This window comes from Notothenia rossii, assembly GCF_949606895.1.
Source record: "Notothenia rossii genome assembly, chromosome: 2".
NCBI classification, from domain to species: domain Eukaryota; kingdom Metazoa; phylum Chordata; class Actinopteri; order Perciformes; family Nototheniidae; genus Notothenia; species Notothenia rossii.
This window is the reverse complement of record NC_136904.1, coordinates 91,762,450-91,779,483: the sequence shown is the minus strand read 5'-3', so window position 1 is coordinate 91,779,483 and position 17,034 is coordinate 91,762,450. Positions and strand designations below refer to the sequence as shown.

Genomic DNA, 17,034 nt, shown 5'->3' with positions numbered 1-17,034 from the left:
CTGCTGCTGATGTTCAGGTGTATATCAGTATGTAGTGTCTCTACTTTAAAGAGTCCTCTCCTGCTGATGTTCAGGTGTATATCAGTATGTAGTGTCTCTACTTTAAAGAGTCCTCTCCTGCTGATGCTCAGGTGTATATCAGTATGTAGTGTCTCTACTTTAAAGAGTCCTCTCCTGCTGATGTTCAGGTGTATATTAGTATGTAGTGTCTCAACTTTAAAGAGTCCTCTCCCCTGCTGATGTTCAGGTGTATATCAGTATGTAGTGTCTCTACTTTAAAGAGTCCTCTCCTGCTGATGTTCAGGTGTATATCAGTATGTAGTGTCTCTACTTGAAAGAGTCCTCTCCTGCTGATGTTCAGGTGTATATCAGTATGTAGTGTCTCTACTTTAAAGAGTCCTCTCCTGCTGATGTTCAGGTGTATATCAGTATGTAGTGTCTCTACTTTAAAGAGTGTATATCAGTATGTAGTGTCTCTACTTTAAAGAGTCCTCTCTTGATGATGTTCAGGTGTATATCTGTCTCTACTTTAAAGTGTGTGTGAGAGAAACTCCCTCTGGAGGAAACACAGGGATTGTAGCCTTTGCAGACCATTCACATGCACTAAAACCTAAATAACACACTACAAGAAAGGGAAGAAGCGTAATATGGTTCCTTTAATACTTTACTCTAGGCTTGGCCCAGCTACAATAAGCGTCTTTCGTGTGATGGATCCATAAAAACAGTGATAAATAAAGACACGACAATATTTGAATTCACACATTTTAATTCGCTTCAACGCTGGATGAACTCAGATTTCATTGGAACTGCATTAGAGTCTAACCCTGATTCCTGTCATACAGAAAAGCACATCATCATCACCATCATCATCATCATCATCATCATCGCAGTGATTAAAGTCGACGTAATCATTAAAAGGCAGGTCATCTGTTCGAGTGTAGCAGCCAAACAACATGGACACTATCAATCCTCAGAGATTATTTTTTTTGAACATACTGTATACTTTTACACAACAGACACCAAGCAAAGGAAAAACAAATCATTTGAAATACTCTTGTGATTGACTTCGCCTGGCACAATGAACTGGTTTCACTGAGTTGTCCAAAAGGATAAGATCAGGACAGCACTCCTCTGATACTCCAAACTGGCTCAAACACTTACAAATAAAAAGTATATCAATAACAATTGATCCCGTGTCGGGTATTTACAGACATCAAAAGTGAGTCAAACCTGCCACTTTTTTTTTTTTAAATGGCTCAAAAAAGTAGATTGTCATCAACAGTTTTCACTTTGTTATTTAACTATTTGCGATTTTTTGGGAAACAGAACTCTAAAAAAGGCGTAATACAACATGACAGGACTTTTATTTTCCACCGACTAATACTCAGTAACTTATTCTTTTTATTTCCTTTTCCTCTCCTTCTTCTTCATTTAGACCGCTCTTAATGTCTCTTGTGTCCCAAAACCAACGCCCAGTTCTTAAAAAAAACGATATTTAAAAACCATGGAAATAAAAAAAACGTAAAAATAGCACGCAATGACAGCAATCCTAACCATAATAACAACAATAATAACAATAATGATAATAATAATCATGGATAAAGATAGCAATAAATAGGGTTGGTGAAGTTTAAGTGCGGGGAGGTGTGGTGGAACACGAGACTGTGGGCACCAATTAGAGGGAGGGAGAAGGGGGGAAAGGGGGAGATGGAGAGAGGACTACCGCACATAAAGTGACTGATTGTTTGGTTTGCTGAATCCTCCGCTCTGTCCTTGGCATTTTTCTCGCCCGCGCATTAGCAGGGCGTGGGTTTGCACACGGGCTTCGAGTGTCCCTGAACGCCACATCCTCTGTCCACTGTCATTTTGAAAAACCTCTCACTGCTTTGAGGTCTAAGCTCATTGAGTCCGGAGAGAAACCGGAAATGTTGAGTACCCCAAAGTGTTATGATAGAAATGTATAGGACGGGTCCACAGCAGATAGAAATAGCTGAATGCTAACTTGCATATGTTGGGCAGTTTGATAAATTAGCATAAGTTGCATTAATCAACATTACCGGTAATTAGCATTATATAGCCTATGGGGACAATAGTTATAAAATGGCTTGGCCGAATTGGACACTTTTGGAGTGGTTTTGGGGGTTATTGAGGATGCTTAACACATTTCTGACATTTTCAGGATCAAAAAAAGCAGTTTTAACCAGAAAGAGGGCATATTTGTACTATCTGTGGGCTGATTTGAGTGAATTTTGTGTCCATTTTAAAGTTTTAGGCGGACTCTGGATCATTTGGATTGGACAGATTTATTTGAAAGAAAATTGTCCACATTAGAGAAAATTATTTTGATTATATGCTCTCTATATTCAATGGTCGCAACACTACTCATGATAGTCCAAATCAGCCCACATAGAGAACACATGTCACCACTTTCTTTGTTAAAACTGCCATTTATGATCCTGAAAATGTCCGAAATGGACTCGGCACCCTCAACAACCCCCAACACCACTCCTAAATTGTCCGAATCGACCAGGCAGTTTTTAAAATATTGTTTACATACAGTACGCTATAATGCTACTTCATGTTAATTAGCGCAACTTGTGCTAATTTCGCAAATTGCCCAACATATGTGAGTTTTCTTGGGACCTGTACTATACATTTTTAACACAAAACTTAGGGCTACTACTCATTTCTGGGTCCACAATGCTGATGTTTTGTGAGCATTAAGACGAGGAGGAGGCAAGAGTTCATCATCCAGTAAAGGTGTCGTTTTGAACAGTAAGTGCTTGAAAGGTCTGGTAGTGATTCTGGAGTGTGAAGGATTTTCGTGGTGGTCATTTCCTTAATTTTTTTACAATGAAATGTTCTGTCCACGTTCTCAGGCAGGCGACAGCATTAGCAACATCAGTGTGTGTCCTGAGGATTATTTGGATTGTATTGGCCCCTGGGATCCAGTCTATAAACGTCTCAGAGGGGCAAATTCAACCCGGCATGTTAGGAAATATGTGACTGTGCTCAGACTTCAGAGGAACAGGACATTTTTCTGGCAGGTCTGATGAAATCCCGCCTCCTTGGAGAGTTTCTAGACAGTTCGGTTGTGGAGATTTTAGTCTCGTAGTTATGAGCAGCAACCTGTTAATAAGTGAGTGAATTGTTCTGGGTTTTTTTTCAGAAGAAATTCCTTCCACAGTTTCACAACCTGCCGTCTTTTTGCTGAGGTAATTTCACACATCAGGTGTCTCTTACACAATTTCATCCTGATGTTTTTTTGGCGTTCACCTCTTACGCAGTTTCTCCAACCCAGTCTCACAAAAAAACGTGAAATAGCTACGTTGGTCCACAGAGTAACACGTAGTATATTCACAAATAACCCGCTCAAGACGTGGCGTGAATACAAAATGTATTCCTATTAATTTCTAATGACCCGTGTCCATGTCACGTGATCGCAAACTTTCCCAGCATGAAAAAAACATGGCAGCCATTGTTGGATAGTTTGGCCATTATAATGCTTTTTGATTACATTTCTAGCGAGAAGTGTAAATTGTACTTTTAGAATCTACGTTCAGTGGATGTGTAGGATCTATAGTTTGATAGATATTACGAAAATTATTTGAGGTCTCACCAGGAGAACGTTAATATACATACTACGTCTTTCCCCCTATTCATTTCTATTGACCAGCGTCCATGTCAAGTTATCGTCAACTCTGAAAACAGTGAAAACAGTATTTCCGGTCTTACTAAGGTGGTTGCTAGGGACGCATATCATTCCCCTCACTGTGGAATGATCTTACTCATCAACTAAGAAACATCACTTTGTCCTTAATTACATTATTCGTGTCACGTCTTGAGAGTTATTTGTGAATAGAATACGTTTTGCCCTCTGGATCAACGGAGCTATTCCACGTTTTTGTTGTGAGACTGGGTTGGTGTCCTCTCCTTTCTCTCCGTCCTCTCTTCTCTTTGAGTCTGTCTTTTACCTCTGATAGTCCCTTTCCTCTTTGGGACTGGACGAGGAACTTCCTGATCCTAAAAGTCCTCCAGATCGACCGTGATTCTGGTCCTTTCCCTCCTCCTGAGCCATGTTTATCGACTGGCTGGAGGAGTTTTGTGGCTGGTTTTGCCCCCCCGTGTTCCCATTATTCCCCTCTGAGGTCTGGTAGATTTCCTCCGCTCCGTCCTCGCTGGACTCCGGGTCCTCGGAGCCCGACAGCAGTTCTTCTTCTCTGTATTCGCTGACGTCCACCCCTCCGCTGGCCGCCGCGCCCTCGCTCAGCTCCTTCAGGCGGCCGTGGTGCTTCACGTGGTACCGCTGGTTCTGGAAGAACTTGATGATGGTGTGTTTGGGCAGGTCCAGCTGAGCGGACAGGGTGTGGATCGCCTCCTGGTCCGGGTACAGACCCACGTCCTGGATGAAGCTCTGCAGGATGCCCAGGGCCTCCAGGGAAATCTGGAATACATGGATAGATAATGAGAATCAAAACCAAACTTTATCGGACAATCTTCAGCAAAAATGTGGGTTTTTCGTCACTGATCGCCGACAAAAAACCTACAAGATTGATTCGTTTTTGGCTAAAAATGTTATATTGTGACAGTTTGCAGCACTCTCCTGCTTGGCTAAATAACGAAGCTAACAGCTAACATTAACAGAAACTGTATTGAGTTACATTATGATACTTTTAAGCTCATTCAGGTAAATATAATATTGGAAAAAGGTACTATCATGACAGGTTCAAATGCAATGTTGTGTCTAGTTTTTCACAGGAAACTTTAATCTTTGCAGTTGTTTTAGGAGATGTTTTCTTATGCAATATTAAATAGATATTGGAAAGTGAACAGTGATAGTGGTGGTCTAATGCAGGGGTTCCCAAAGTGGGGTCGCGAGATGATTACAAAATAAAAATGGAAAATGTAAAAAAAAAACTGTATAAAAAAAAAATTCATTAATTTTTTTTATAATTTCAAAAAAAAAAAGATTATTAATAATAACGAGGCTCCCCCTTTGACAATCCACTAGCGCAGTGTTTCTGAAACTTTTTCATACCAAGGACCACTTAACCAATAAAAAACACTCATGGACCTCCGCCCACACCCCCCCACCCCTGCTCTAATGGATAGTGAGGTGGGGTGAAGATCGGAAGGTTGTGAGTTCAAATCCCGCCAGGAACACCACCCCTAGTGTGCCCTTGAGTAAGGCACTTAGCCCTTAGCTACTCCAGGGAGAATGTCCCTGTCATTGGTCATTGTAAGTCGCGTCAGCTAAATGAAGTGTAATGAGTATTAACCTGTTTTAGAGCCCAACACTAGCTCTAAGCTTTTTATAATCCATCAATAAAACTAATAATGTCAAGATTTGATACTTTGATGCATTCATTGATTTCTTATAGGGAGACATTTTTCATTCTTGGCATTTTCTTGCAGGAATGTGGTGAAAAAAGTAGGTTTGTAGTTTTGAATACTGGCTTCTTAAACAAAACATCAGGAATGATTGGCGATCGATCTGGGGATATTTAGCCAAAGTGCATAATAATGACTTTATGAATCCTGATAATAGTCGTGAACATAGAGCAGAACATCAGACTGTACCTTAGTGCGTGATCGGGGCTTCTTGTTGACCCCTGCACTGCCTCCAGAGTTGGGTTGCCCCCCTGCTGATATCTGAGCCCCTTCCTCAATCTGCGGGACAGATAACTGCTCCTCTTGCATCGGAGACACACGGTGCTCCTTCATCTGGGCAGGAGGCGGCCTGTGGAGAGCCTGGCGAGAAAAACAGAACAGCTGATTGATTAACGGGGCACAGTGACCCCTGATCAAGACTCAGGCAGGAAGTCATTCACAATTCTAACATCATGTTGTCTGAGTAAACAAAAGAGTAATGGCTAACGTTTTGTTGAATATACTTCAGTCAAACAGTTTGAGTCAAGTGATTGACATGGTGTCATTGGGGTTAAAACATCCTCATGACACGATGGAAACCCCCACATACTCTATTTATTCATCTGTAGATATCCTCATTTCATAACGTATGTGTCTCAACAGCACCTTTAAACAATGCTGAAACATTACAGGCTGTCAAAAGCACGGCCAAACTTGAGATATCCTGAATTTAAAATGTGTGGATATATGGACACCTAGATATGTGGAAAGGTGCTTCATGTCAAACTTGTGTATAATTAGGAAATATTATATAAGATGTGAGTGATCGGGGTATTCAAACCAAAAATATGAAACAACTCTGATACTTAATGTACAAAATGCATTCCTTTGACTTTCGCTTAAAGGTGGGGTAGGTAAGTTTCAGAAACCGGCTCGAGTGCACTAACATTTGAAAGTACACAGCCAGAAAGAATCCGCCCCTTCCTTCAGACTTCCTTACAGAGCACCTCCTCCGCGAGAGCAGGCTGCAGTAACGTTACATATCAGGCTAAACACATCTAGGTTAGCAATACTACACAGCCAAAGCAACTCCGATATTGACCCTGGTTTGACTTCTCCTAGTTTCCACTTTCTTTTTGTTCTTAATTTGCTCCGTTACATTTTTCTTTTGCGACCAGTAGACGATGTTGAACCTAACTCTGCCATGGTGAAAGTGGCCGCCTGTTGCTGGCGAGTCATTGAAGTACTGCTGCAATGCACGCCCAGTGAGGGCACGCGATACATTTGTGCGTGCACGAGATGGAAGGCTGACAGACAGGGCGGCAATCCAATCCGTTTAGCCGGCATTACGGTTTCCACAGATGACATTTTTTTATGGATTTTTTGCCAAAGCACTTCAGATATTCATTGCTATCGGGATGTTAAGAGCATTCCATGGAATATAACAAAAAGTGTATCTCGAGCCGGTTTCTGAAACTTCCCTACCCCACCTTTAACCAAAACTCTTTAATTTCAACATCCGGATGCATTTGTAAAACAACATATCACGCATACGATACGATACGATAACACTTGAATGGTCAGATCAAGTCTCAAATGTAACTTGCATCACAGCAGCTCCATGTGTAACATCAACAGACACATATCAAGACACAATACATGAACAACAAACATTTAACATAGCAGCACGATCACTGAGAGAAAAGCTGCTCAAAGAGCCTTCAGCGTGCATCTGATCTGGAATCAGCTCTGTGTTTACCGAGAGCACAGACTGGAGCACAGAGGATGCTTCAGTCTGACTTTATTGAATCGCGGGATTATATATTACATATTATATCCTGAGTATAATGAGTAGCTGATAGTGACCTTGCATGATGCAACGCTTCTTATAAAACACAGTAACCTGCAGCACACAGTAGCCTCCTCAGGGTGAGAAGTGTGTGCTAACCCGCTCCAAACGGCCCTCTGTCCAATATACCTTTGACCTAATGGTGTAAGATTAGCTCCAGTAAAACGCCAACCACCTGTCAGCCGGGAAGTCTCTTATTTACAAACTTATGACACCCCATCACTATTTAACCAGGACACTGAAGGTGGGGTGTGGACGGGAAGGGGGAGGACACTTTAAAAATAAAGGGTTGGATTACAACGATTGCTTTGCTTCTAATTTGATCGAAGAAGACAAGGAAACATGCAGAAGAAGTTGCCCTAAGCTTTGTTTAAAGCACTTTTAATTGCCTTGTTGCTGAAATACGCTTTATGAATTAACATGCATACCTTGCCAGATTATTAAACTATTCGTATATTAAGTTAAGACAAAGTAGGCGGCATGATTATGTTTATATGCAAAGAAAGAAAAAGGCGATTTGTAGTGTGTTTCATAGAGAAAAAATATCCTTAAACGAGTCCCTCAGCCCTTTAAAGATTATTATTATTTTTTGATTATTATATAATTTGTAGGTTTATTTTAACCCAAGTTAGAAAAGTAGAGTTTATTTTTTTACTGGTTGGTCATTCATACAACTGTTGCATGAATTACTGGAAGAGGATGGACTTTAAATGGCTGCTGCTAAAACAATTTATCCACTTGAACATTAACGTGGGGAAAGATTCACTTTGAAGGATTGCTTGTATTTCATCGTCTCAGTAAGTTATATTAATGTGAAGCATGTTTGCAGCAACATTTATATATTTGTTCTTATTTTACAAGGGCTAGGAAGGTGCAAAGAGCAGTTGCGAGCCGTGACTTTTATACCTAGGCCCTCTGACCCCCCTTCCCTCGAAAATAAATAAATAAAAAGAGTTATTACGTCACAGCGTATATTTCAGCGGAATATCAAAACAGCGGCCCGGGGTGCAAAACGCATCAATGACAGCGACCCTCTAACACACAGAACAACACCTGTAAATAACCCAATTGGTGTTCTTTGAAATTGAAAAGGATATTGCATTGTGTTTGTTACTTTCGTTGCAGTTGTTTGTCTTAAGTGTAATTTAGCATGCTTTTATTTTGAAGGCGAGTTCACGCTGTTGACAGGAAGTTGTGGTTGCTATGGAAACAAGAAAAGCTTCACAGCGGGCAGAACGAAAACCCATTTAGAGGGAAGATATGATTGGTCAATGGTACTGTCATTTTTGTATTATTTTGTTGTCCTTTCGCAGTCCTTTGTTTTGTTCTATATAATTTGTTTTGTTTTGTTTTCTGTCCTGTCGGACTTGAATCATAATGTTGTCACCCTACTTGTCTGCCAACTGCTATTGTGTTGTCTGGCTGGCTGTTTGTCTATAAAAAATAAAAATAAAAAGTTAAAAAAATGGCAATGTCATTTGACATCACTCTCTCGTTCAGTACCCTAGCTGGCCTTCTGTGAATTTACAGCAGGACCACCAATCAGCTCCTGTCTTCACCTCGCAGAGACGAGCTTCTTTCATTTAACCCTTCACATTCAAACTGAAACTGAACAGGCAGATTCGAAGGATTTATTTCTTTGGAAATGTTATTTTAAATACAATTAAATCAAGTTATTTTTGGTAAAACTAATGAAAAATATATCTAGAAAAATATTTCAAAAAAATTATTTTTAAGTAAACACGAGTATCTGTACTTCTACTTGAGTAAAGGATGTATGTACTTTTGCCATCTCTGGGGGTGCAGCGTGGTGCAGATGCATTGTGGGGAGGTTCAGATGCATTGTGGGGGGTTCTCTGGTTGTTTGTCAGGCTGTTTTTCAGCGTTGTGGTCGTGTCCCGCCTCTCCCTCTAACAGCAGGGAGGGGCCTCCCCACTGGAATGCCCAGCTATAAATCTGCGGTGCATTAAAATTAAAGGACCCACATAAAGATAATAGTCATTCGCTTTTCTCTCCCTTCTATTCAATAATAACAGGGTATTACTTAAATAATATTGAGGGCAAGCCAGACCATGAAATTGCACCGATTTGGTTCGCAGGGGCTTTATTTTCAGCGGGTGGAATGACCAATTTACAGGAAAACAGTACGTTTTTCCTTTTTTTTGGGTCATTTTTCTCTCTACCTCCTTCCCCCCCATCTTCTGAGATATGTACCCCTGCTCTAATGAGGACCACACAGCCACAAACATCCCCCGAACAAACTCCCTGAGACACTTAATAACTACATTGAGGGTAAACCGTGGAGGGGATTGTGAAACAAACCCCACCTCCACCCACAGAGCTTCATCATTTCTCTGCTTTTTTGGGCTGACAGCAAAAGGACACACACACACACACACACACACACACACACACACACACACACACACACACACACACACACACACACACACACACACACACACACACACACACACACACACACACACACACACACACACACACACACACACACACACACACACACACACACACACACACACACACACTGAATGCAACAAAGGCGGTCTGGTCTCCCTCATGCTCTAATGATGATGTTACAGAGCAGAGCCAAACACAGAGCTGCTCATCCAGAGATTATCTCTCTCTTTGGACATCAAATGGACATCCTCTCTCTCTCTCTCTCTCTGTAGTGTCTTTACCTTCTTCTGTCTTAGGGAGCGTTCATAAATATTCACCGAGGCCAAACTGAGAGAATAATTCAGGCCGGGGGTTTGACTCCATGCCAGGCCAACCTCCAGACCACTCATTGTGTAGGTTAATCCTATTGTTTACCAGTCTTGTTATAAATGTGGCCACTAGTCAATTTGGGAAGAAAGTTATCCAGATACAAAATTGGGCTATTACATTTTATGCTCACGATTAATCTGGAAACCGTAAAAAAATGTACGCAAATGAATGACATTTGTGCCAAAGTTGCTCCCCCTAATTATAGGTAAATCATAGTATTTTAAACTTGTGACAAATCACATTAATTATTATTAGTATGAATTTGTTTACAGAGCAAGAATTACTATTTGCCAAACCATTTCAAATATCGTTTAGCTCATTAACTAGCTTACATTCTCGTTAGCTACATCCTATACTTAATTTATCAACATTGAAAAGCAAGAGGCGCTACACTTTTTAACTGAGTGTCACGGCAGCTATTCGGCTTACTACACCTGACTAACTGTATCCAAGGCACACTTCACTTCCTGCTATGATGCTGAAGCGCAGAGCATGCTCCGAGGTGAGGTTGACGATAGTTCAGAGGCAGGACATCTTTAGTGGGATACAAGGATACAAGTGAGGATATATAAACACAAATTAGACTCTTTGCAACAACGCTGTCTCCTCACAGTTCGAATGAAACAGTCCAATAAGAATCTGTGATTAGCTAACGCAGGAAAGCCAAGTTGAATGCTACTTAAAGGTCAATTGTGCCGTTGCAAATGAACTGTGTTTGTTTCCATCTGTGCAGACACCTTTTCAATCTGCCATTTTCTTTATTAAACCCATCCAGAGTAACATTTTCCTTTAAGCATTTAAGCTAACCTGTTTGTCAATTCCTGTATAAATAGAAAGCTGTTTCTTCGCACAACACAACGCTCTGATTTTAGTGTTTGCTTTCCCCTTCCTCCCCCTCCCCTCTAATGCACCAGGACACTAATGAAGTGAGTCTCTGCCAAACCAACATGACTCCACAACCAAATCAGCCTCAAACTGGAGGATGCCAGGATTCGCCCCCCCCCCCCTCCACCAGCTCCCCCTTCGCCTCCATTCATTCCCATTAAAACTACACCTGTATCCGTCCCTGTGTTTATTCTCGACTCTGTTGATAATATCCGTGGTGAAATGATTTACAGTTGGTTAATGTGAGACTTGTTTTGGGTTTGTATTAAGAGTATTCTCTGAAATGGATTGTAGATAACCTCCTTTTTATTTATTGACTTAACTACATGCACTTTTAAGATAGAAACATCACTTATCATATGCTTTAAATCCATAAGGGAGATTCAAAATACAATGGTATTAATGGGGATGATACCAAATACACACTTACATATTTAAAGTTGAATTAAAGCTGATTGCAAGGCAGTAGATTGATGAGAGTAACACCTACGTCACTTCCGGGCGAAAATTACGGCCCCGCCCACTTTTGGGGGAAAACAACGCTGTCATTTGATTGGCGGTCATTACAAATGTAGTTTTTGCCAATGCGATCAGAAATGTATGAAAACCATAGACATATATCGAGCCCGATCACGATGGCCAGTCAGGCAAACAATTACATTAAATCAGTTGAAATCGACGATCGGGCTCAATATATGGTTACATTAAAATCAGTAGGCGAGGCCGTAATTTCTCCAGCTGTTACTCTCATGAGCGAGGTGGACCTATACCTCTAACAGTAAAATAAATCCAGAGTTCAGTGTTTCTGAACTTCCTCTACGAAAAAAGGACAGTAAAAAAAGAGCTCTGTGGCTTCAGGCTGGACCACCATTCAAATGACAGCGTTGGTTTCTCCCAAAAGTGGGCGGGGCCATAATTTTCGCCCTGAAGTGACGTAGATGTTACTCTCATCTATTGACATAGATCGCCTACCATAGACGGATTTTGCGGGGGGGCAGGGGGGGCATTGCCCCCCCCTAGTGGCTGAAATATGTTACAGCATTACTACGTTGAAAACTGTTCCAATATAAATATTTCGTATATCAATATTTTAATAAGGTAGGACACTGGTTAATAATATTGTAGCGTGTTCAAGTAACCAAGGGATATAGTAGTTATCGAATAAGTATAAGATGCGCACAGTTATGATAAGTTTTAAAGTTATGTAATGCACTGTTGTTGGGGGGAGAGACCGCCCCTTCCATATGAGTGTGTGTGTACGGCGGCCATGAGGCGTGCATGACGGGACGAGTTGTGTTCGTGTGTGGAAAAGTCATACTCAGTGAGGTGAGCGCTGGCTTTATTGCTACTGTATCCGTAGCACCCCACGCAATAGTTGGGACTGTGTACTGACGTCAGTAAAAAAGGTTTGCCCCCCCCAAGCGCCAATGTCAAACTCCGCCTATGTCGCCTACTGCTATATTTAACCATATATCGTCGATTTCCAATGATTTAATGTAATTGTTTGCCTGTCTGGCCATCGTAATCGGGCTCTTTGAATGATTTTCTTACATTTCTGATCGGATTGGCAAAAACTTCAGAATTTGTATCGACAGCTTTGTTTTCCCCCAAAAGTGGCCGGAGCCGTCATTTTTGCCCGGAAGTGACGCATGTGTAAACTAAGATAAGTCCTCATAATGTCTTTCAGGTGCTTCAATTCATAATGAAACATTCTTCATTATGAGCCAATAGCAACACAAATATTTCAGGCTGGACTCGGTTGTAGAAAATCTGTAATAAATTAGGAATAAGCAATTATAATTGTGCAATTGATTATGGTGCATAAAACAGCTGTTGTTTTTTCCTACTCTCGCTGGATGCAACTCGACTTGTTGGTAATCAGTGTCTTCTTACAGCACAGCTTTTAGGTGCGTGGGAGCAGAAAATCCAGGTGAAAATCATTAAACCGATCCGTGTTGTTCGGTCAATATGATTTAAGAAGTCTTAGTCATAAGTCATGGAGGGTAGGCTTACACCCCAGGGACAATTACAGAGAAATGTAACCAACACAACTCCAAGCTGAATGACATTAAAAGTTTGTCATTGCCTTTGAAAACCTTCGGTGGGGTTTAGGGATAAAAACAACTTTGTTAAAGCTGAGACAAGACGTTGGTTTGCGTTCAACAACCTCTCTGTTAAGGTTACAGAAAGGTTGTGGTCAAAGTTCAAAGACAACACGGAACTTTTATAAGAAACGTTTATGAAAAATGAAAAGTCATACGCTTTGTTTGTCCTAGAAAAACTGCAAACGTCTTGTTTTTTAAAGCTTTAAAAAGACTTTGAGCACCGTCCTCTTTTGCTTTGACGAATCCCACATGGTCACTTATTATTTTGAGTTGGAAGTGGAATAAACAACCAACGCTTTCCTTCCCACATGAAGTCAGTCTCCTTAGATAAGCTCAATGTCTATTACTGACTTGTTATGATTCTTGAATTCGAGTATTTTCTTTTGTGTTCATGTTCAAAAAAGACTTATAGTTAAATAAATATGACGCATAATATGATCATTTAATGTCAAACATGAAATGATTCTATATGCAATTATGAAATGGTTAAAATTGGCACCAACTTTAAAAAAGAATATGGTCAAATGCTTAAAAAATGAACACCTGTAATGATCATTTGCGATGGAGGATTAAGACCTGTAATAGTTGTGAATACTTTTATTTAAAGTAAAGCAGTTTTTAAACATAACTTAATGAATATATTTGAATTTCACTCCTCGTGTTTCTGACCGTTACATTGACCATTATTTCCATTTCTACTGTGAGAGCCTCCCTCTCTCAGCACAGCAACGCAATACAGCCCGCGCTCCAGAACCACTCCAACTGGAGCTTTTTCTCATGGCATGATTCAATATTCCTGAAAAACTTCCTCCCCCCTTCCCCCCCCCCCCCCCTCCCTCTCTCTCTCTCTCCTGGCAGCGCTGTGAGTGCTCTGCAGTCAAATGAAAAAGTTTTCTTTTAAACGTAAATCAAGGCAAATTACGGCACAGAACTATGAAAGAATTATAGAACATGAAATATTCATCGTCTCCTTAATGAGCTCTGGTCCTCCAGGGCCCCTAACTCACCCTTTCTCCCCCCCCCCCCTCCCCCCTCCCCCCTCTCTGTGTGCAGTGTATGACCACCAGAGACGCCATTAACACAGAGATAAATATGTAATGAAGGAAAAATCACTTTTCTGTTAGTTTTGTGCATGACTTCACCTTTCCCGTTAATCAGTGTTTCTCTCTTAATTTCTCATTCTGCCAGTCTCTCTCTCTCTCTCTCTTTCCTGTCTGTCTCTCTCTCTCTTTTCTCTCTCTCCTCTCTCTCTCTTTTTCCTGTATGTATCTCTCCCTCTCTTTTCCTCTATCTCTCTCTCTCTCTCTTTTTCCTCTCTCTCTCTTTTTCCTGTCTCTCTCTCTCTTTTCTCTCTCTCTTTTTCCTGTATGTATCTCTCCCTCTCTTTTCCTCTATCTCTCTCTCTCTCTCTCTTTTTCCTCTCTCTCTCTTTTTCCTGTCTGTTTCTCTCCCTCTCTTTTCCTCTCTCTCTTTTTCCTGTCTCTCTCTCTTCCTCTCTCTCTTGCATTTTAATAAGTGTGTGTTTGCGGTTCATACGCACTAAAGGGAGCAGATGAGTCACGGTGCATTTCCTTTTTCTATGTAAAATAATGTTTCTCTAATGAAAAACTGTACACACGTAACGTTTGGGAGGCAAGCTGGTAGTGTGTGTGTGTGTGTGTGTGTGTGTGTGTGTGTGTGTGTGTGTGTGTGTGTGTGTGTGTGTGTGTGTGTGTGTGTGTGTGTGTGTGTGTGTGTGTGTGTGTGTGTGTGTGTGTGTGTGTGTGTGTGTGTGTGTGTGTGTGTGTGTGTGTAGCATGTTGTTTCTTCATTGGAGGCCTTAAACTGTGTGTGGTATTCATTCCATTTATCTGTAATTAAACAATTAACTTAATTGTGGTTTGCCAAAAAAAAAAAAAAAGCCCTTACCCCACCCTGCAACTGAGAATGAGAGGCCACCGGGGTGCAATGAAAGGGGGAGGGAGGGGGAGACAGACAGACAGAGAGAGAGTAGGGAGAGACAGGCAGAGAGGAAGGAGAGACAGGAAGAGAGGAGGGGTGAGACAGACAGAGAGGAGGGGTGAGACAGGCAGAGAGGAGAGGGAGAGACAGACAGAGAAGAGGGGTGAGACAGGCAGAGAGGAGGGAGATAGACAGGCAGAGAGGAGGGAGATAGACAGACAGAGAAGAGGGGTGAGACAGGCAGAGAGGAGGGAGATAGACAGGCAGAGAGGAGGGAGATAGACAGGCAGAGAGGAGAGGGAGAGACAGACAGAGAAGAGGGGTGAGACAGGCAGAGAGGAGGGAGATAGACAGGCAGAGAGGAGGGAGATAGACAGGCAGAGAGGAGAGGAGAGTGAGAGACAGGCAGAAAGGAGAGGGAGAGACAGGCAGAGAGGAGGGAGAGACAGACAGAGAGGAGGGGAGAGACAGACAGAGAGGAGGGAGAGACAGACAGACAGAGAGGAGGGAGAGACAGACAGAGAGGAGGGGTGAGACAGACAGAGAGGAGGGTGAGACAGACAGAGAGGGTGAGAGACAGGCAGAGAGGAGGGAGAGACAGGAAGAGAGGAGGGAGAGACAGGCAGAGAGGAGGGAGAGACAGGCAGTTACTTCCTCCCAACAAAGAATAGAAACAAATTGTTGTTGTTTTGACACCAAAATATAAAAAATGTTGATGATATTTTGAGATAAACGACAGAAAATCAATAATTGTCAGGACCTTTTATACACTTTCCTTTCAATAATCAATTAACCATCTGATGTCAGGGTTGCTATCTCCTCGGGTTATGATCCGTTATATCTTTGATTTCAGAGTTAAAAACAGTGAGTAATGTAATGTGTATTATGTCACCGTGGCCCTGTGTTCATGACAGAAGGCTGTTTGAAAATGGTGGACTGTATTGACGTTGTACATTTACAGAAGCTTGTACTCAGAGTATTTTCTACTTTATACTGCATCCTCTTTACTATATAGGTGAACATATCAAGCAGCAGTATCCATAGTTACATTCAGCTGCATAATACACATTAATACATCAATAATTATAAGAGTTTATTCCGAAAAAAGGGCTTTACACATAACTTTTACTTTTGGTACTTGACGTATATTTTGATGCCAAAATGTTTGTACTTTTACTTACGTATCATTTTGAATGTAGGACTTTAACTTGTAACAGAGTATTTTTATAATTTAGTATTGCTCCTTAAGTATAACATCTGATTGTTTCTTCCACTCCTGACGTTCTGTATTTACCTTATCCTTCTTTTTTGTCAACAAATCCAAACTGAAAGACCAAATCCAACGAGTCTGTCTCAATAATTTGCAACTTCTCTCCAGCATGTGGCCCTCGTCTTCAGACTAACTGGTTCCTACTCCTGGTTTGACATCAATATGAGTTTACTGAGCAGAGGAAGCACTGCTCTGCTGGGGAAAAACTCTAACTCTCTTGGTGGGAACTTTCCAAACTCTGAGAAAGTAATACCTGATCACGTCATCAGCATTTCCTTGGCTTGGAGACACTATCACATTGCATTATGGGAAGTGCAGCAGTTTCAGAGCTTGACACATTTAAGGGAGTACAGGAAAAGTCAGAAATCTCAGCACCAATTATCAACAATGACGGATCCTCTCGTAAGGGTACATTCAAAAAGCATGACATCAGATTATTTTCAGTCTGAAAGGTCTTAAAAGTATTCATGCAACGTTTACATCGATCTAGACTGTTGTCCCAATTCTCTTAGCTCTTGATTCTGATCAAAGATGCTCTATAACTTTTTTTTAATCCATCTCTAAAATGAACATGAACATCATCCCACCCCTCCTGTCTCCATCCACACTTTGGTTTCAAGATGTTAAAGCTGGAAAGTCCCAGTCAGTGAATACCTGTGAACGTCTAGACATCCTGCTCCTTACTAGTCCTAGTGCCAAGCAGCCTCTTCTTTTCCACCCAGTGTTCAATGTCAGAATTCAGACTGCTCGCCATCAACAGTGTGGACGTGGAGTCTGAAGCACTTCTGTGTACGATCAGGTGAGATTAAAGCCTTCTTTGGGAT

At 41.3% G+C, this 17,034-nt stretch overlaps 1 protein-coding gene across 6 annotated transcripts in view; it reads right to left on the bottom strand.

The window, feature by feature from the left end:
* Positions 1 to 748: 748 nt before the first annotated feature.
* Positions 749 to 17,034, bottom strand: part of satb2 (SATB homeobox 2) — a 72,789-nt gene continuing 56,503 nt past the window's right edge. For 4 of the 6 annotated variants that reach the window (XM_079664620.1, XM_079664621.1, XM_079664625.1 and 1 more), the window contains 2 exons: positions 5,581 to 5,772; positions 749 to 4,444 (listed from right to left, as the gene is read on the bottom strand). In XM_079664620.1, the coding sequence (XP_079520746.1) occupies positions 3,971 to 4,444; positions 5,581 to 5,772 (666 nt within the window). In that variant the 3' untranslated portion in view covers positions 749 to 3,970. The remainder of the gene's footprint in view (positions 4,445 to 5,580; positions 5,773 to 17,034) is intronic. The other 2 variants (XM_079664623.1, XM_079664624.1) reach the window with 1 other exon arrangement.